General features: G+C 50.7%; 1 protein-coding gene across 2 annotated transcripts in view; it reads right to left on the bottom strand.

The window, feature by feature from the left end:
• The window catches only part of LOC115084217 (GTP-binding protein 10-like), a 665,348-nt gene that overhangs the window by 484,423 nt on the left and 159,967 nt on the right, over nt 1–20,958 (bottom strand). For both annotated transcript variants that reach the window (XM_029588786.1, XM_029588784.1), the window contains exon 10: nt 2,923–2,971. In XM_029588786.1, the coding sequence (XP_029444646.1) occupies nt 2,923–2,971 (49 nt within the window). The remainder of the gene's footprint in view (nt 1–2,922; nt 2,972–20,958) is intronic.

The following is a 20,958-nucleotide window of genomic DNA, read 5'->3' as shown; positions in this document are numbered from 1 at the left end:
GGTGATGTTGTGAATGGCTTTGTGGATGATTGATAAGACTTTGAACAAGATTCTGAATTTGATTGGGAGCCAGTGCAGATTCTTTAGGATGGGTGTTATATGGTCTCTTTTGTTGGTTTTGATTAGAATCCTTGCTGTAGCGTTTTGTAACATCTGTAACGGTTTTATAGTGTTAGCAGGGAGGCAGAGTAAAAGTGAATTGCAATAATCGATTTAAGAGAAAATGATTGCTTGTAAAACTGTTCGGAAATCTTGGAAGTGGAGGAGGGAATGTAGGGGGAGGAAGAATCCCCTTCTTGGGTCTAGAAGAAAAGAAAGTCAATGCAGGGAATCTGAGATGGCGTCAGCTGGGATTTTGGGAAATTGATGGGGAATCCCAGTGATTGAAGGAGCCCCATCATCGAGTTCAGGGACTGAAGGGCTCCCTACCTCGAAATCCTGATGAGCCAATTGTCTAGATATGGGAACACTTGCATTCTTTTGCGGCGCAAATGTGCTCCCACAACTGCCAAGCACTTTGTGAAGACTTGGGGTGCGGAGACAAACTCGAAGAAAAGAACCCTGTACTGGAAATGCTGCTGACCTACCACAAAGCAAAGATATTTATGATGAGGAGGAAAGATGGCAATGTATGCATAGGCGTCCTGTAAATCGAGAGAGCAGAGCTAGTCCCCTTGATGAAGAAGCGGGAATAAGGTACCCAAGGATACCATTTTGAACCGCTCCCTCCAGAGGAACCTGTTTAAGGCCTGGAGGTCGAGGATAGGACGGAGGTCGCCTGTTCTCTTTGGAATGAGAAAATACCTGGAGTAGAACTGTAGAACCGGTAGAACCGGGCACGGGGAACCGGTTCTACGGTTCTGAACCGTAACAGGGCCAACAGTTCTAACTCGAGGGTTGTTGCATGTTCTAGCAGGCTCCACACTGGAGAGGGAGAGGAGTCTGGCAGAGGAGTCTGGCATATTAAAGTGGTAACCCCGTTTGACGATGGATAATACCATCAGTCAGTGGTAATGAGGGTCCAGCTTTTTTCGAATAGGCAGAGTCGGCCCCTGACCAGTGGGTCAGATGGCGCGGGCACTGGGGTTAGGCAGCTGCTTTCTCTGTGCCAGTCAAAACCCAGCCACAGAGCTTGGCTGAGGTACTGGCTGAGCCCGAGGTACTCGCTGTTGGCGTGAGTGGCTCTTTGGGGCAGCCCGAACCGGTCGAGCACGTGAGGTCAGAGGATAGTATCTCCGTTGCCTGTAAAATGACTTCCTGGAGTCCCTTTGTGGCACCCTGCGTGTTGCCGAAGAAGGGTCCGAGGTGGTAGCAGATAACTGATGCAGGGTTTCATGATGATCTTTTAACTGGGCCACTGCGTCTCGGATTTTGTCCCCAAACAGGTTCTCTCCTGTACAGGGGAGGTCCTGAGTCAGATCAATCCCCACGACTCGACGTACCCGGTACTGGAGTCAATGAAGCAGATTGTCAGTGCTCCATCTTTTCCAGGCGGGCGCACCAGCCTATAGGGGTCATCTGAGCACAGCTGGGACACTGATGGACATCATGAGAAGGCCCCAAGCAGAGGATGCAAACGTCATGCGGGTCCGTAATGGACACAGTCCGTGGACACTGGAGGCACTTCCGAAAAACGGTAGCCATTGAAAAAAGACGGCACATGGTCAGTGGCTGGTGGCCACTGGGAGGTAGGTGCTTGGGAACCGACCACAACAATGCGAAAAAAGTACCTACCAAATTGCCGGAGGAACCGATTTGTGATGGGGGACCCCGAAGCGGGGTAAAACCAATGAAAAAATGATGAATTTCTTCCATGAAGGGAAAAATAATAAAGAGCTCCAGAAACTGCGAGGCAACAGCTCCGCAGAAAAAAAGAGACTGAAGGGGGACCCCGCGTGGCTGCGGGGTTAATGGCATGCTGGGTTCCATCTGATGATGTCACCCATCTGTGAGGACTACCAACCTGCTTGTCCTGGGAGAAACAAAGAGTATAAAGAAAATAAGATAAGCTAGAAAATCTCCAATAGTTTGCCGTGCTGCTTCGAGAATGGCCTATGGCTTCTATACATATTATAAAGTAAGAAAATAAACACAAATATTGCAATCCAACCTGGAAAAAAGTAGGTTAACTTTTCATCTTGAAACAAACTATATCTTTTTACATATGCAATCCTTGTCCGTATTTGTTTATGTAATTCAAGATAGTGATGTTAATAAAGAGTCCATTTTACTTAAAAAAAAAATGTTTCCATAATTTAGGGACACTTGGATTAAAATCCCAAAATTGATAGGTAACTGACTTCATTTGTATAAACTTTCTAGGGTAGTCGCAGCCACTCAGTCATAAAAAGCACCATGCTAGGTCAGACCAAAGGTCCATTGAGCTCAGCGTCCTGTCTCAGACAGTGGCCATTCCTTAAATGTAGATTCAGTGTCTTGCTTCTCACTCCAAATGACAAGTGATGGGTCTCTGAGTCACCTGGTTAATAACTATTTATGGACTTTTGTTCCATGAACTTGTCCAAACTCTTTTACGCCCAGCTATGCTAGTTGTCTTGACCACTTCTTCCAACATCAAATTCCACAGCTTGACTGTGCACCAATTGAAAAAATATGTTCTCCAATTTATTTTAAATTTGGTACCTGTTAGCTTAAGGGAGTGACTTTTAGTACTAGTATTATTTGAAAGCATATATATATGTGTTCCCATATTACCTATTTTACTCCAATTTTGATTTTGTAGACCGCAATCATACCCCCCCCCCCCCCCCCCCCAATCATCTCCTCTCGAAGCCTTTCTTCATAAGGGAGTTGTTCCAACACTTTAACCATTTTGGTTGCCCTTCTCTGCATCTTTTCTAGCTCCACTATATCCTTTTTGAATGAAGATGACCAGAATTACATACAAATTAAAGTTCTTACCTTCACAAAATGTTGCAAACAGTATGAGTTGCTTGGCAAATCCACTTTCCTAAAACATAGCAAAAGCCACATCATTGTTTACATATAAACACATCAACTGAATCAGAAAAACAATGAAAAAAAATCTACATTTTCATGTTTATTGCTTTAGCAGAATCACTTTTTTAAAATCAATTTATGAACTTGTAGTTTACATATAAGAACTGCTTTAATTAACTGCTTAGGGGTATATTTACTAAGTTGCGTTAAAGTGGAGCTGATATTGGGGCGGATTTTAAAAGGGATACGCGCGTAACCCCGAAAACCCGGTCCTGCGCGCGCCGAGCCTATTTTGCATAGGCCAGGCGACACGTGCAAGCCCCGGGACGCATGTAAGTCCCGGGGCTTGAAAAAATGGGTGGAGCGGGGCGTGGCCAGAGGCCTCTCCACTGCTGCTGGGTCCGGGGATCGCTTGCTGGCACTTGGCCAGGATTTAGGTAGGGCTGGGGGGCGGGTTAGATAGGGGAAGATGGGGGGGGGGGGGGCGGAAGGAAAGTTCCCTCCGAGGCCGCTCCGAGCCATCAGGGCTCCCCTAGGGCTCGGCACGCGCAAGGTGCACAAGTGTGCACCCCCTTGCGCGTGCTGACCCTGGATTTTATAACATGTGCGCGGCTGCACGCGCATGTTATAAAATCAGGCATAGATTTGTGCGCGCACAAATCTGCGCCCACGCGTAGGTATGAATATCTGGCCCATTGTGTGTTATTTGATGGAAAAAAATGCATGTTAAAAAAGGAGGGCATGTTTAAGCAAATGGGAAATATATCGCACCATGAGGTGTTTTATTGTATTGCGCAATATTTTATCACATCGTACAGTATGTTCATGTACTATAAAACCCTGTTTTCTACAGCTGCTCCTTTGAGGGTGTGTCAAGTGTTGGTGGAGAAAGGAGTGAGAAGTGAGAGGAGACAGAAGAGTCTATAGAATTTGATTACCTGAGTGGATTATCTTGTCTTTTTGTTCTTTTCCCTGTATGGATCTTCCCTATTGTCTAGTGTCTTTTTCCTGTGTATGCAAGAAGTGTGCAAATGTTGTGTCAGTCTTCTTTGTCTGACTGTCCTTGCATGTTTTGAGGGTGAATGGGGGAATAGTGTATGCACAGTTGGAGTAAGCAGGCTAAATGGTAGGGATGTGAGTGGGCGAGTGCGGGTAGGGAGGACAGAAGTGAGCCAGGTCAGGCAAGGAGGGAGGGCTGGGGAGCAGAGGTGACAGCAGATAGTGAGGATCAGCAGAGGAGTAGAGTGAGGAAGGCAGTAAGAGAAAGTGGTAGGAGGAAGATAGAGGGAAAAGACAGGAAAGAGAAGTAGGAAGAGAAAGGTAGGCGAGGCCTAATCAACCAAGACAGAGGAAAGGCCAGCAGACAGAGGAAGTGCTAGTGGAGGGGGAGGAAGAGCTGGGAATAGGAGTGAGTATTAGAGAGGGAGGGACCTGACCCTCTGGGAGTGGCAATCCAAGCTGGGGTCAGGCAGTGGCTTCCTGACTGAAGACATGCTGGAGAATTTCAATGTTCTCTTTGGAAGGCTGGCAGCCAAAGCTGCAAAGAACTTAATCTGGCAGAGGATAGGCAAAAAGAGAGATTATATCAGTGGTCAGGGTTGACAAGTTGCCTTCAATGACTGTTGCCCCAGCTCGGGGGCCTCCTTGAACTCTCACCACTTTCTACCATCCATTTAGTGTGATAAGGTGAGGCTGTGAAGAGTATGTGGAGAAACAGTATCTAAAGGAAAAGCAAGTTTGCTTACCGTAAACAGTGTTTTCTGTAGATAGCAGGATGAATTAGCCATGCTGTCTGGGATGTCCTCCAGGCAGCCGAGACAGAGCTTTCCCAAGCTCACAGAGCTTTGTTTTTTGTGGCTGCATGTCCTTTCCCACACAGCACAGCGCCATCTTTTTCCCCACAGATAAGCAGGCTAAATTAGGAGTCCCCAGCTGAAGGTCGTGAGTGCAGTCCAAAGATGCATAGACAAAATGTGACATAATCCTGTCACCACCGAGTATCTGTTAATCGCTCACTATCATTAATGTGTACAGCCTCCCTTCCATGCAACAGTCTGCAGGACCGCCGATCCCAATATTGCATGACTGGCAGCTTGTTGGTCAAGACAGTAGTGAGTTGTAAAAGTGTGCAGAGAGGACCAAGAGGCAGCTTTGCATATTTCTAGTAAGGGAATTTTTTGAAGATGAGCGACTGACGCAACCACCGCCCTCACTTGATGGGCTTTTGGCAAGGTAGCAAGGGTCACGGATCGTTTGGTATAACAGAACTGGATTCATGGTAAAATCCAGGTGGATAGTGCCCTCTTGGTCATCAGGAATCCTGGGACATTAGGATTAAAGGACACAAACAGCTGAGATGCTCTGCCTTCGGATTGTCCGTCATTTGTAGTGAGCCAAAGTCCGTTTACACACCAGGGAGCGTAGCAATCCCTCCCTCGCATTAGCATGAGGCTTGGGGAAGAACATTGGCAATGTGATGGTCTGACTGAGGTGAAAAGTCGAAACCACCTTCAGCATGAAGGAAGGGTGAGTTCGTAACATGACCATGTTGTGGAAAAACCGCAGATATGAGGGATAACACATCAGGGCCTGCAGCTCGCCTTCTCTCTTCGCCAAGGTAAGAGCCACTAGAAAGAGCACTTTCCATGTTAGATACTTCATGTGACAGGTATGGAGCATGAGCTGCTCCAACAATAGGTTGAGATCCCACGGGACAGGAGTTTTGGTCACTGGCAGCCTTAGCCGTAATATCCCCTTCATGAATCGAGAGATAAGAGGATGGTTGGACACTGGCAGTCCGTTATGCAATTGATGGTAAGCTGCTATGGCACTCATGTGGACCCATACTGATGCTGTTGCCAGGCCCGCTTGGTACAGGGAAAACAGGTATTCAAGCAGCACTTCGGGGGAGCAGGAGAAAGGGTCCATATCCCTGTCCCTGTACCAAGTCAAATACCCGAGCCACTTCCCTTGGTAATTTCTCCTAGTGGATGTCTTTTTAGACACCAACACACCTGCACCCCCGACGACAAATACAAATGACTCAATACGCTGCTTTCAATCTCAAAGCAGTTAGACAAAACAAAGAATGCATGGGATGAAGCAGGAAGTCCTAGTTCTGAGTCAGAAGGTCCACGCTGTTGCCTAGGAAAATGAGCGGGGCGATGGAAACTCACACCAGATAGATGTACCATGGCTGCCTGGGCCAGGCTGGTGCTATCAGAATGAGATTGGCCACATCCGTAATACACTTCTGCACTGTCTTGGAGATCAGTGGGATCGGTGGGTAAGCGTATAGGAGACCTTCCATCCACAGCATGAGGAATGCGTCCTGCGCAAACAGGGCCTTGCAGGGATAGATCAAACAGATCTGACACACCTTCCTGTTGCTGAGTGTGGTGAAGAGGTACATGCAGGGCCGGCCCCATGTTGCAAACAGCTGGTCTACCACATCCTGGCGAAGAGCCCACTCGTGGGGATGGAAAATCCTGCTCAATTGGTTGGCTGGGGTGTTTGCCACATCCAGGAGATACATCGTCTGGAGCGAAATGGCATTCTCTTCTGCTCACTTCAGGAGGTGGACCGCTTCCCTGCATAGGATCCAGGAACCGGACCCACTTTCTTTGTGATGTAGAACTTGGCGATCTGGTTGCCCGTGTGGCCCATTACGTCTTCCCCTTTAGGAAGCTCGCAAATGTGAGAAGCGCATATCTTATTGCTCGTAGCTCCAAGAGGTTTATCTACTGGCAGCGCTCCCACATAGACCAGAGAACTTGAGTCTGTACCTGTTCAAGGTGAGCCCCCCAGCCCCTGGTAGAGGCATCTGTAGTCAGGATCACCTGCTCGGCCGGAGGACTGAACGGCACCCCAACCACCAGAGCCCTTGGGCGCAACCACTACTCTAGATCCCATTGCATGACTGGGGTCAGGACCATGCTGCTGGAGAGTGGCTAGGAGAACTGTGTCCACTGCAACTTGAGGCCCCACTTCAGACGCCGCATGTGCTAACAGGTGTGCAGAACCACATAAACCACCGCCGCCATATGACCGAGCAAGGTGAGGATCATGTGCGCAGATGTAGACGCTTGACCCCTGAGTCCGATCACATGGGTCCGAAGCGTATCGGCCCTGTCTGCTGGCAGAAACACTTTTCCCAGAACAGTGTTTATCCAGGCTCTGATGAATTGTAGTACCTGCGTGGGATGGAGACTGGACTTCTCATAGTTGAGGATGAACCCCAGCCCTTCTAAGCAAGATATAGTTGTCCACAAACTCTCCTGGAGGATGGAAGGATCTGATGCCACCAGGAGCCAATCGTCTAGATATGGGAATAATTGAATCTTTTTTTGTCTGAGGTGGGCCACTGCTACTGCCAGGCATTTTGTGAAGACCCTCGGAGCTGAGGTCAGGCCAAAGGGGAGGACCTTGTACTGGTAATGTGAGTTGACCTGGAAACATAGGAACTACCAAGAAGAGCGGTGCATGGGAATGTGAGAGTATGCATCCTTTAAGTCCAGAAAGCACATACAATTGTTGGGTTGAAGGAAAGGCAGAATTGTTTTGAGAGAAGTCATCTTGAACTTTACCCTCCACAGGAACTTGTTGAGCTCCTTCAAGTCCAGGATTGGGCACAGGCCCCCTGACTTCTTAGGAATGAGGAAGTATTGGGAATAGAATCCCCAGCACTGTTGACGCAGGGCACCCGCTGGATGGCACCATGATGAAGGTGTTGCACCTCCTCCTGCAGCTGTTTCCTATTGGCACCAAATGGGCACTGCTGGACAAAGTACAGAAGTGACGGACAAATCCCGAAGTTGAGGCGATATCCATCCTTCACAATGTTGAGAACCCAACTGTCCGAGGAGATCTATGTCCAGGAGTTGTAAAAGGACGAGATCCTGCCTCCCATAGATGGCGGTGGCGATGGCCCGGTCGCCCCTAAAAACCCTGTTGAGGTTTCGGGGCAGTGGATTCTGGAGGGTGCTGCGGGCGTTGGTTACGAGGCCTGCTATGTACTTGCTGTTGCTGCAGCAACGGTCTGGAAGGTGGCGCAGAGGGTGGGCAGAAAGGCTGGTATGAGCAAAATGGACGTCGCTGGTAATAATTCCTGCAAAAGCTGGGGTACAACCTCCTTCTAGATGAGGGTTGATCCCCCGGAGCCACCAGCAACATCACCGCCACATTCTGCTCCTTCAAGAGATATACCACTTCCCACAGCTTGCTGCCGAACAGATTATCTCCTTTGCATGGTAGTGAGCTAACTTCTCATGCACATCTTATCGAACAGCGTTGGCCCGCAGCCACGCTATCCTCCTGGCTATCGCTCTGGTTGAGGTCCGGGCCGACGTGTCAAAGGCCTCATAAACTGAACGCAGCAGGTGCCTTATACCCTCTTCCCTGTCACAGTACGAATGGGGTAAGATGACGTTTGAGGAAGTCGAGGCCAGGTGAGGCTTTAGGGACTGCAAACACTCATACAGGTATCGTGTGATATAAAACTGGTGCTGCTACATTTTAGCATTTAGCATACCTGCCAGAAACGCCCGCTTACCAAAGTCATGAAGGTATTTGCAGTCTCAGTTAGGAGGGGTATTTGAATAGAGATGAGATTTCTTTGACTGCTTCATGGCGGACTCAACCACCACGGAAGTGTGTGGGAGCTGTACCATGCTGTAGTAGGGCGACTGCCGCATGCAGAACTTGAGGTCAGTCTTTCTGGATGCTGCCTGATCCAAGAAGGGAGACTCCCAAGCCTTTGCCATGACAGAGTCTAGCACTGCATGACAGGGCAAGGTGATGTTTGGCCGGAACTTCAAATATTTTGAGAATGCTCATCACTTCCTCATGGGTATCCGGGATCTTCTTCGTCTCGATGTTCAGAGGCACTCCCTCTTTTTCAACAAATTTTGAGTAGGAGAGCATCTCTGGCTGCTCCTCTGGTGGATCAGAGGGTATCCCCATTGATGAACCTGGGGAGGAGGGAGGAGAAGCCACCTGCTCCTATGGTGGCAATCCTCTTGGGCACGGGCTTCTCGATTCCAGAGACGGACTGCGGTCCCATGGCAGAGGCGAGGGTGACCTACAAGGAGATGAAACCTCTGGGGCAGGGCTGCATGGGCCAATCCCACGCTCTTCCAGCGAGGTGAGGAAAGTAGACAGAATCTGGGAGATCTGTGACATTGCTTGTGACACCAGTTAACCAAGAGCAGATGGTTGAGGTTGCTTGCCACGGGCTGAAGAAATTGCAGCGAGCAAGATGTCCAAATCAGGGCTGCAGGTACCAGGTCCCCAAATCATAAGAACATAAGAAAATGCCATACTGGGTCAGACCAAGGGTCCATCAAGCTCAGCATCCTGTTTCCAACAGTGGCCAATCCAGGCCATAAGAACCTGGCAAGTACCCAAAAACTAAGTCTATTCTATGTTACCATTGCTAATGGCAGTGGCTATTCTCTAATTGAACTTAATAGCAGGTAATGCACTTCTCCTCCAAGAACTTATCCAATCCTTTTTTAAACACCGCTATACTAACTGCACTAACCACATCCTCTGGCAACAAATTCCAGAGCTTAATTGTGCGTTGAGTAAAAAAGAACTGTAGGATTCGTGGACCCTTGGGCCGGTCGGAACCAGAGGAGCAGTTGCTGTAGGTGGTGGCAGCAATGGCCCCGACCGGGAGGCGGCAAGGACGGGTTCGGAACTGGCCGAAGGATGAACTCTGGAAGCCCTATGCGACCAAGGGCTTTGGCGAGGAGAGTGGAGACGACGGAGCTGGTCTTAATGGTGGGAAGATCTTCGCCCTGGAAGCCGATCCTCCCCCGAGAGGAGCTCGTAGGGACCCGGCCGCTGGGACTTAGGAGGGCCCGCGAGGGCCGAGGCTGTTGAAGTCCAAGTGCCGAAGAGTTGTCACTCGCCAGTCCAGAGTCAGGAACCAATGGATCACCGGAAGCCGGTCCGAGGTCAGGAGCCGAAGAGTCAACGTAAGCCGGTTCGGGGTCAAAAGCCAGAGAGTTAATGTAAGCCGGTCCGGGGTCAGAAGCCAGAGAGTCGTCGTAAGCCAGTCCAGAGTCGAGAGCCAGGGAATGTCGTAAGCCAATCCGGGATCAGGAAGCACGAAGAGCAAGAGGACACGAGAACGCAGCAACTGGAAGCAGGAATACCTGGAAACCTCGTTGCAAGGCACTGGAGAGAAACAACTGCAGGGCTTAAGTAGCCCTGCAGCGTCTGACGTCACCGGAGGCACTCTTTCGAATTTCCCGCGCTGGCCCCTTTAAATTGAGGCAGAGACGCGCGCGCGTATAGGGGGCGGGGCCAGACGTCGAAGGACGTCGGCTGCTCCGGCGAGGCAGACACGAGGCAGCAGAGGGCCCTGCAGGCCCGGGTGAAACTGCCTGATGTCGGGGCTGCGGCAGCGGGGGTCCCCGGAGGCCTGGGGGACACGGGCTAGCGCCGGGGCTGCGACCAGGTAGGCGGCGATCCCGGGGCCGACCCGGGATCGCAACAGTACCCCTCCTCCTACGCCCCCTTCCGGGGGGCCGGGGCTTCTCCGGGTACCGGGTATGGAACTGGCGACGGAGGTCCTTATCAGGATGTGGGATGAGGGCTCCCACGAATTCTCCTCAGGGCCATAGCCCTCCCAAGAGAGAAGGTACTCCCAGCGATGCCGACGGAAACGGACGTCCAAGACCTCTTTCACCGTGTACGTGGTCCCAGGGTCCGAAGCAACCTTGGAAGGCTCCGGAGGCAGAGGGTGAAAGCGCGAGAGGACCACCGGTTTGAGGAGAGAAACATGGAAGATGTCGTGGATGCGGAGCGTAGAGGGAAGGCGTAGACGGTAGGAAACTGCGCCAATACGTTCAGCCACCTGGAAGGGACCGATGTAACGAGGAGCCAGCCTCATGGACGGGAGCCGGAGCTGGATGTTCCGAGTACTGAGCCATACTCTGGAACCGGGCAAAAGCACAGGAGCGGGTCGCCGGGACTTGTCTGCGTACGCCTTGAAGTGTGCGGCGGTATGGCGGAGCTTCTCTTGAGTGGAGAGCCAAAGCTGCTGAATTTGACTGGCCGTCAATTGCGCTGCGGGCGAGGGCGTAGGAACAGGCAGCGGGAGAGGCGGCTTGGGTACTTTCCCATATACCATCTTGAAGGGAGGCTGTTGTGTGGCGGAGTGTCGATGGCGGTTGTACGAGAACTCCGCCCAGGGAAGAAGAGTAGCCCAGTTGTCCTGCTGTTCCCTTACGAAGGCTCGCAGGAACATCTTCAGGGTTCGGTTCGTGCGCTCTACTTGGCCATTGCCCTGAGGGTGAAACGCCGTGGTCAAGTCTACTTGAACCCCAAATTTCTGACAGAGCGCCCGCCAGTATTTCGCCGTAAATTGGGGTCCCCTGTCTGAAGCGATGTGTTGCGGTAAGCCATGCAGGCGAAAGATATGTCGGATGAACAGCTCCGCTAATTCCGGAGCCGTAGGCAACTTGGCTAGGGGCACGAAATGGGCCATCTTCGAAAAGCGGTCAATGGTGACCCAAACCACTGTTTTCCCCTGGGATGGCGACAGCTCTACCACAAAGTCCGTGGAGATATGCGTCCAGGGTTCCGTAGGTATCGGGAGAGGTTGGAGAAGACCCGAGGGACGTCCTGGTAATGGCTTTTGCTGAGCGCAGGTGGGGCATGACTGGACATACAGGCGGACGTCTTCTTTCACTCGTGGCCACCAATAAAACTCGGTTAAAAGTTCCAGCGTCCGGGCGATTCCAGGATGACCCGCAGTTAGAGAGTCATGTGCCCAAGCTAGCACCTTTTTCCTCGAGCGGAGAGGAACCACCGTCCTACCAACGGGTACTAGGTCGGTGGCTGCCAACAGGACTTTCGCCGGATCTACTATGTACTGGGGAGGCTCAGAAGAATCTTCTATTTCAGTGGTGCGGGAGAGAGCGTCAGCCTTAATATTTTTAGATGCTGGTCGGTACTGGAGCGAGAAATTGAACCGGCTAAAAAAGAGGGACCAGCGCGCCTGCCTGGGGTTGAGCCTTTGTGCTTGAGATAGATACGCCAGGTTCTTGTGATCGGTATAAACCACAATTGGGTGTTGAGCCCCTTCCAACCACTGGCGCCATTCCTCGAAGGCCAACTTAATGGCCAGTAGCTCCTTGTCCCCGATACCATAGTTCCTCTCGGCAGGCGAGAATTTCCGAGAGAAATAGGAACACGGCTGGAGCTTACCCATACTAGAAATCTGGGACAGTACGGCCCCTACGGCCACACTGGAGGCATCCACTTCTACCACAAACGGGCGTGCGGGATCCGGATGTCGGAGACAAGTGTCCTGAAGGAAGGCCTCCTTTAGGGTCTGGAAGGCCTGTATAGCGGTGGGAGGCCAGTTTCGGGCATCGGCACCCTTGCGTGTGAGGGCCGTAAGGGGGGCCACCAAGCTGGAATACTGCGGGATGAAGTGGCGGTAAAAGTTGGCGAAGCCCAGGAAGCGTTGGAGCGCCTTTACACCCAGGGGTTGGGGCCACTTCCGGATCGCTGCGACTTTCTCGGGGTCCATACGGAAACCGGTCGATGAGACGATGTACCCTAGGAAGGGCAAGGATTCCTTTTCAAACTGGCATTTCTCCAGCTTGGCGTACAGCCGGTTCTCTCGTAGCTTCAGCAGCACCTGGCGTACGTGTTGGCGATGTTCCTCCAAGTTCTGGGAGAAGATTAGGACGTCGTCGAGGTAGACAATTACCGACGTGTATAGTAGGTCGCGCAATACCTCATTCATTAAGTTCTGAAACACGGCCGGGGCGTTGCAGAGTCCAAATGGCATGACGAGGTACTCGTAATGGCCGTCTCTGGTGTTAAAGGCGGTCTTCCACTCGTCTCCCGGTCGAATTCGTACGAGGTTGTACGCCCCTCTAAGGTCCAACTTGGAGAAGATGCGGGACCCCTGTAACCGATCCAGGAGCTCTGGAATGAGGGGTAAGGGATAGCGGTCCCGTCGGGTGATTTGATTCAGGCCCCGGTAGTCAATACAGGGCCGCAGGGACCCATCCTTCCCGGCTACAAAGAAGAAGCCGGCCCCTGCCGGGGATTTCGACGGGCATATGAATCCTCGGTCAAGATTCTCTTTGATGTAGGCCGACATGGCCTTGGTCTCAGGCAGAGACAGGGGGTAAACTCTGCCACGAGGAGGTGTGGTATCTGGCAGCAGATCAATCGCACAGTCGAAAGGGCGATGTTCCGGGAGCAACTCAGCCTTTTCTTTCGAGAAGACATCCTTGAAGGCCTGGTACGGAGGCGGTACCGTCAGCGGGGCTGTAAGGAGTGGAAGCATCTGAAGCGGGCAGGCCGGGAGGCAAGTGTGGAGGCAGGCTGGCCCCCACGACGTAATCTGAAGCGAGTGCCAGTCTATGACTGGCGAGTGTTTTCTTAGCCAGGGCAGTCCGAGGATGAGGGGGTGAATAGATCTCTCCAGGATGAGGAAAGAGATCTCCTCTTTATGAAGGAGCCCGACCTGTAGCTGAAGAGGGCTCGTACGAGTGGTGATGGAGCCAGGAAGGGGAACCCCCTGGATGGACGATACTCGCAACGGAGGCTCCTGCGGCAAGACTTCGAGGTGCAATTGTTGTACCAGGTCCCGGAGGATAAAATTCCCCCCAGAGCCCGAGTCTATTAGTGCCTGGGTGTCAAACCCTCCTCCCGGGAGCGAGAGCTTAGCTGGAACCGTGCATGGGGAGTCTGGAGAGATACTGCCTAGGGTGAACTCCCCTCTTGACTCTAGGTTCTGGCGTTTCCCGGACGCTCGGTACAGCGTGCGAGGAAATGCCCGTTACCACCACAGTAGAGACATAGTCCCTGGGAACGTCGGCGCCTTCGTTCCTCGGCCGAGAGAGGACCCCGACCCAGCTGCATGGGTTCTTCAGACGGGGAGGCAGCTGCCGCGGTCGGAGGGGTACGAACCCGGGGTGGCGTGGTTTGACGGGCGGAAGGCCCCTGGGTGGACCTTCGCTCTCGGAACCGACGCTGGATGCGCCGATCCACACGTCCAGCCAGCTCGATGAGTTCCTGTAAATCGTTTGGAAGGTCCCGGGCTGCAAGTTCATCCTGGAGCCGAGGGGACAAGCCCTCCAGAAAAATGCCATGCAAGCTATCTTCGCCCCAGGCCAACTCGGTGGCCAGGGTCTGGAATTCCATCACAAATTCCTCTAGGGGGCGATTACCTTGCTTCAGCTGGAGCAGTTCAGAGGCGGCGGTGGAGGCCCGAGAAGGCTCATCAAAGATCCTCCGGAATGCCTTGACAAACTGCACAAGGTTATTTAGGCGAGGATCTTGACGTTCCCAAAGGGAGGAAGCCCAAGTCAGCGGTTTCCCATCGAGAAGGGAAATGATGTAGGTCGTCTTCGCTCGGTCCGTGGTGAATTGTGCGGGCAAGAGGTCGAAACGAATGTAACAATGATTGAGGAATCCCCGACATGCCTTGGGGTTTCCCGAGTACCTGGGAGGTGCTGGCATCTGTACCGGGACAGGAGAACCATGGTAGACCTGAGATGTGGAGGCTGTAGGGTGAGCCGCGGAGGTCCCATCTACGTGATCCGCCAGGCGCTGTACGGCAGTCATCAACGAATCAAGACAGGACTGCTGTTGCTGTAGTTTCTGGGCGATACCCGGAATGGCTTTTAGGCCGGCGAGGTCCGCCGGGTCCATGGCCTTGCAATCTGTAGGATTTGTGGACCCTTGGGCCGGTCGGAACCAGAGGAGCAGTTGCTGTAGGTGGTGGCAGCAATGGCCCCGACCGGGAGGCGGCAAGGACGGGTTCGGAACTGGCCGAAGGATGAACTCTGGAAGCCCTATGCGACCAAGGGCTTTGGCGAGGAGAGTGGAGACGACGGAGCTGGTCTTAATGGTGGGAAGATCTTCGCCCTGGAAGCCGATCCTCCCCCGAGAGGAGCTCGTAGGAGTTCGGCCGCTGGGACTTAGGAGATTCACCCTGGAAGCCGGAGTCCCCCCAGGAGGAGCCCGTAGGGACCCGGCCGCTGGGACTTAGGAGGGCCCGCGAGGGCCGAGGCTGTTGAAGTCCAAGTGCCGAAGAGTTGTCACTCGCCAGTCCAGAGTCAGGAACCAATGGATCACCGGAAGCCGGTCCGAGGTTAGGAGCCGAAGAGTCAACGTAAGCCGGTTCGGGGTCAAAAGCCAGAGAGTTAATGTAAGCCGGTCCGGGGTCAGAAGCCAGAGAGTCGTCGTAAGCCAGTCCAGAGTCGAGAGCCAGGGAATGTCGTAAGCCAATCCGGGATCAGGAAGCACGAAGAGCAAGAGGACACGAGAACGCAGCAACTGGAAGCAGGAATACCTGGAAACCTCGTTGCAAGGCACTGGAGAGAAACAACTGCAGGGCTTAAGTAGCCCTGCAGCGTCTGACGTCACCGGAGGCACTCTTTCGAATTTCCCGCGCTGGCCCCTTTAAATTGAGGCAGAGACGCGCGCGCGTATAGGGGGCGGGGCCAGACGTCGAAGGACGTCGGCTGCTCCGGCGAGGCAGACACGAGGCAGCAGAGGGCCCTGCAGGCCCGGGTGAAGCTGCCTGATGTCGGGGCTGCGGCAGCGGGGGTCCCCGGAGGCCTGGGGGACACGGGCTAGCGCCGGGGCTGCGACCAGGTAGGCGGCGATCCCGGGGCCGACCCGGGATCGCAACAAGAACTTTCTCCGATTAGTTTTAAATGTGCCCCATGCTAACTTCATGGAGTGCCCCCTAGTCTTTCTACTATCCGAAAGAGTAAATAACCAATTCACATCTACCCATTCTAGACCTCTCATAATTTTAAACATCTCTATCATATCCCCCCTCAGCCGTCTCTTCTCCAAGCTGAAAAGTCCTAACCTCTTTAGTCTTTCCTCATAGGGGAGCTGTTCCATTCCCCTTATCATTTTGGTAGCCCTTCTCTGTACCTTCTCCATCGCAATTATATCTTTTTTGAGGTGTGGCGACCAGAATTGTACACAGTATTCAAGGTGCAGTCTCACCATGGAGCGATACAAAGGTATTATGACATTTTCCGTTTTATTCCCCATTCCCTTTCTAATAATTCCCAACATTCTGTTTGCTTTTTTGACTGCCGCAGCACACTGAACCGATGATTTCAATGTGTTATCCACTATGACGCCTAGATCTCTTTCTTGGGTTGTAGCACCCAATATGGAACCCAACATTGTGTAATTATAGCATGGGTTATTTTTCCCTATATGCATCACCTTGCACTTATCCACATTAAATTTTTCCCTATATGCATCACCTTGCACTTATCCACATTAAATTTCATCTGCCATTTGGATGCCCAATTTTCCAGTCTCACAAGGTCTTCCTGCAATTTATCACAATCTGCTTGTGATTTAACTACTCTGAACAATTTTGTGTCATCTGCAAATTTGATTACCTCACTCGTCGTATTTCTTTCCAGATCATTTATAAATATATTGAAAAGTAAGGGTCCCAATACAGATCCCTGAGGCACTCCACTGCCCACTCCCTTCCACTGAGAAAATTGTCCATTTAATCCTATTCTTTGTTTCCTGTCTTTTAGCCAGTTTGCAATCCACGAAAGGACATCGCCATCTATCCCATGACTTTTTACTTTTCCTAGAAGACTCTCATGAGGAAGTTTGTGAAACGCCTTCTGAAAATCCAAGTATACTACATCTACCGGTTCACCTTTATCCACTTGTTTATTAACTCCTTCAAAAAAGTGAAGCAGATTTGTGAGGCAAGACTTGCCCTGGGTAAAGCCATGCTGACTTTGTTCCATTAAACCATGTCTTTCTATATGTTCTGTGATTTTGATGTTTAGAACACTTTCCACTATTTTTCCTGGTACTGAAGTCAGGCTAACCGGTCTGTAGTTTCCCGGATCGCCCCTGGAGCCCTTTTTAAATATTGGGGTTACATTTGCTATCCTCCAGTCTTCAGGTACAATGGATGATTTTAATGATAGGTTACAAATTTTTACTAATAGGTCTGAAATTTCATTTTTTAGTTCCTTCAGAACTCTGGGGTGTATACCATCCTGTCCAGGTGATTTACTACTCTTCAGTTTGTCAATCAGGTCTACCACATCTTCTAGGTTCACCGTGATTTGATTCAGTCCATCTGAATCATTATCCATGAAAACCTTCTCCATTACGGGTACCTCCCCAACATCCTCTTCAGTAAACACCGAAGCAAAGAAATCATTTAATCTTTCCGCGATGGCCTTATCTTCTCTAAGTGCCCCTTTAACCCCTCGATCATCTAACTGTCCAACGAAGCAGGCTTTCTGCTTCGGATATATTTAAAAAAGTTTTTACTGTGAGTTTTTGCCTCTACAGCCAACTTCTTTTCAAATTCTCACTTAGCCTGTCTTATCAATGTCTTACATTTAACTTGCCAACGTTTATGCTTTATCCTATTTTCTTCTGTTGGATCCTTCTTCCAATTTTTGAATGAAGATCTTTTGGCTAAAATAGCTTCTTTCACCTCCCCTTTTAACCATGCTGGTAATCATTTTGCCTTCTTTCCTCCTTTCTTAATGTGTGGAATACATCTAGACTGTGCTTCTAGAATGGTATTTTTTAACAATGACCACGCCTCTTGGACATTTTTTACTTTTGTAGCTGCTCCTTTCAGTTTTTTCTAACAATTTTTCTCATTTTATCAAAGTTTCCCTTTTCAAAGTTTAGCACGAGAGCCTTGGATTTGCACACTGTTCCTCTTCCAGTCATTAAAATCAAATTTGATCATATTATGATCACTATTGCCAAGCAGCCCCACCACCGTTACCTCTCTCACCAAGTCCTGTGCTCCACTGAGAAATAGATCTAAAATTGCTCCCTCTCTCATCGGTTCCTGAACCAATTGCTCCATAAAGCTATCATTTATTCCATCCAGGAACGTTATCTCTCTAGCGTGTCCCGATGATACATTTACCCAGTCAATATTGGGGTAATTGAAGTCTCCCATTATTACCGCACTACCAATTTGGTTAGCTTCCCTAATTTCTCTTAGCATTTCACTGTCCGTCTCACCATCTTGACCAGGTGGACGATAGTATACCCCTATCACTATAGTCTTCCCCGACATACAAGGGATTTCTACCCATAAAGATTCAATTTTGTATTTAGTCTCATGCAGGATGTTTATCCTGTTGGACTCTATGCCATCCCGGACATAAAGCGCCACACCTCCTCCCGGGTGCTCCTCTCTGTCATTGCGATATAATTTGTACCCCGGTATAGCACTGTCCCATTGGTTATCCTCTTTCCACCATGTCTCTGAGATGCCAATTAAGTCTATGTCATCATTCACTGCTATACATTCTAATTCTCCCATCTTACTTCTTAGACTTCTGGCATTAGAATACAAACATTTCAAAGTTTGTTTTTTGTTTGTATTTTCATTCTGCTTTTTAATTGATAGGGATAAGTTAGAATTTTTTAGCTCAGGTGAGTTTTTAGTTACAGGCACTTGGACTACTTTTCTTATTATTGGAACCTCACTGTCGGGATGCCCTAATTCTAATGCATCATTAGTATCCTTTGAAGATACCTCTCTCCAAACCATGCGCTGCTGAGCGACTGTCTGCTTTCCCCTTTGTTCTAGTTTAAAAGCTGCTCTATCTCCTTTTTGAAGGTTAGTGCCAGCAGTCTGGTTCCACCCTGGTTAAAGTGGAGCCCATCCCTTCGGAAGAGACTCCCCCTTCCCCAAAAGGTTCCCCAGTTCCTAACAAAACTGTATCCCTCTTCCTTGCACCATCGTCTCATCCACGCATTGAGACTCCGGAGCTCAGCCTGCCTCTGGTGACCTGCGAGTGGAACAGGGAGCATTTCAGAGAATGCTACCCTGGAGGTTCTGGATTTAAGCTTTCTACTTAAGAGTCTAAATTTGACTTCCAGAACTTCCCTCCCACATTTTCCTATGTCGTTGGTGCCCACATGTACCATGACAGACGGCTCCTCCCGAGCACTGTCTAAAATCCTATCTAGGTCGTGTGAGGTCCGCCACCTATGCACCAGGTAGGCATGTTACCAGGCGATCGTCACGCCCACCAGCCAGCCAGCTATCTCCTTCAGCAGGATGGGCCCTCTTTCGCCTCTTCAGGAGGGGCTCCTGGAACTAAGGAGAATGTCTTTTCCGCCACGACACCGAGGACAGGTCGGAGTAGGCCTTGCCAGATGAGGCCAAGGATACAGACAGTGAACCAGCCTCAATGTCAAATAAATCCGAGACATTCAGCTCCTCCACAGAAACACTGGTCTAAGGCCCAACATTGGACAGCTGTGTTGACTTTGGCTTTTGCTGCATCATGCACAGTGGCAAGAAATCCATTTGCGTCGGAAGGTACGTCAAGGATTGAGTCCGCTTTGGGTCTAGCGACGCACACTTGTGTGGCCTCGGTGCATGGGGATCAGAATCGAGCATCGGTGCATCACACCGCAACACTAACTTATGCCTGGAGGATGTGCCGGCAAGCGAAGCAGCTTCGCATTGATGTTGGTCCTTCAGCATGTGTGTCGTGCTCAGGCTCTTCGATGGATGGCTAGCAGCCCATGTGACAGTGTCGACTCAGTGGTACATCCTGGAGATGGCGCCTCCCGGGCACAATGCTGTGATGCTGACGACGCACCTCTGGCGCCAGATGGTGCAGATGTACAGGCAAGCTTAGGCTGTGCATCTCCTGACACTTTAGTGCTTCCAGGGGCCTTGATGAACTGACCTCCCTTTCCCTTGCGTCCGTCTGGCGGTCCAAGTGAAAAGGCCCATTTGGGCTTGCAAGGTTGTACTGAGCTGGGTCCCAGAGATGACTGAGCTGACATCGCTCTGATGAAGCGGTGTAAGACCCCGAGGACTCCTCCCGTAGTCAGGTGGTCTTCTGGGCCCATTGGCGCTGGGCCCAAGGGGACATCCAACCGTAGTCCCTACAGGAGGACTGGTCATGCTCTGGGCCCAGGCATAAATAACAATAATTATGCCCGTCGGTGATGGGCATGATCTTCCCGCATTGGCAGAATTTGAACCCAGGGGGTTTTGGTGCCACTTTGAAGCACTGGAAGTGCAAAGCTCGTGATTTCTTCCCAAATGAAGGATGAAAGCAAAGCAGGTAAAAATGCAGCGTGCAGCCTGCAGCGTGGAAGAAACAGACTGAAAGCAAGATGGCGCCGATGCTGCATGGGAAAGGACGCGCAGCCACATAGAGCAAAACTCTGTGAGCTTGGGAAAGCTCTGCCTCGGCTGCCCGGAGGACGTCCCAGACAGCATGGCTAATTCAGCCTGCTTATCTGCGGGAAAACAAAGCATAAGAGGTGCATATTCTATCTCCCTGGAATGTAATCCACTTGGAAGTGCCTGAAAAAGCAGAATAGAAATCAAATAAAATAAAAAGAAGATTGCAAGTGGAAAAGGGATCTTACCAAGTAGCCAGCCGGGATCATACTGCCCATCATCAAACTACACAAACAGTGCTGATTGTCATAGGATATATGAATCGTGTGTGGCTCCTGGACACCTTGGCACGACACTGAGGATGTGCATTTGTGCATCACATAACACTTGCATAGTGACAGATTAGAAGAGCTTATGATTACGATAGGACTCCTCTCTCTGACAGGGTGGAATGAGGGCTATATGGGTGCAGTCAATGGCCCCCAAGACAAGGAGGAACTGAGCCATGGCACAGAATCCTTTAATTCATTAGGGCCTGCAATTCCTGCCTCTGATGTAAGCACAAACTTGACTGTGCATGGCACGCAGTACCTGGTATAAGCTCCTGGAAAAAGCGACTTGGGATATGCCCCCTACAAAACTGACTGTAGTTTGGAAGGAACCTGAAGCCATGAAATGGAGGGAACTCAACAGTTTTTACAAGGCCTGGAATGGCATGGGATCTCTTTGTGACCAACTCAAGGTCTGCTTTCGACTCCTCATATAAAGCCATGAGTGACCACCTTATAAAGCGATATCTTGTGACCACCTCCTCCTCTGGAAGACCC

This window comes from Rhinatrema bivittatum, chromosome 2, assembly GCF_901001135.1.
Source record: "Rhinatrema bivittatum chromosome 2, aRhiBiv1.1, whole genome shotgun sequence".
NCBI classification, from domain to species: domain Eukaryota; kingdom Metazoa; phylum Chordata; class Amphibia; order Gymnophiona; family Rhinatrematidae; genus Rhinatrema; species Rhinatrema bivittatum.
This window is presented reverse-complemented; position numbering and strand designations above follow the sequence as displayed.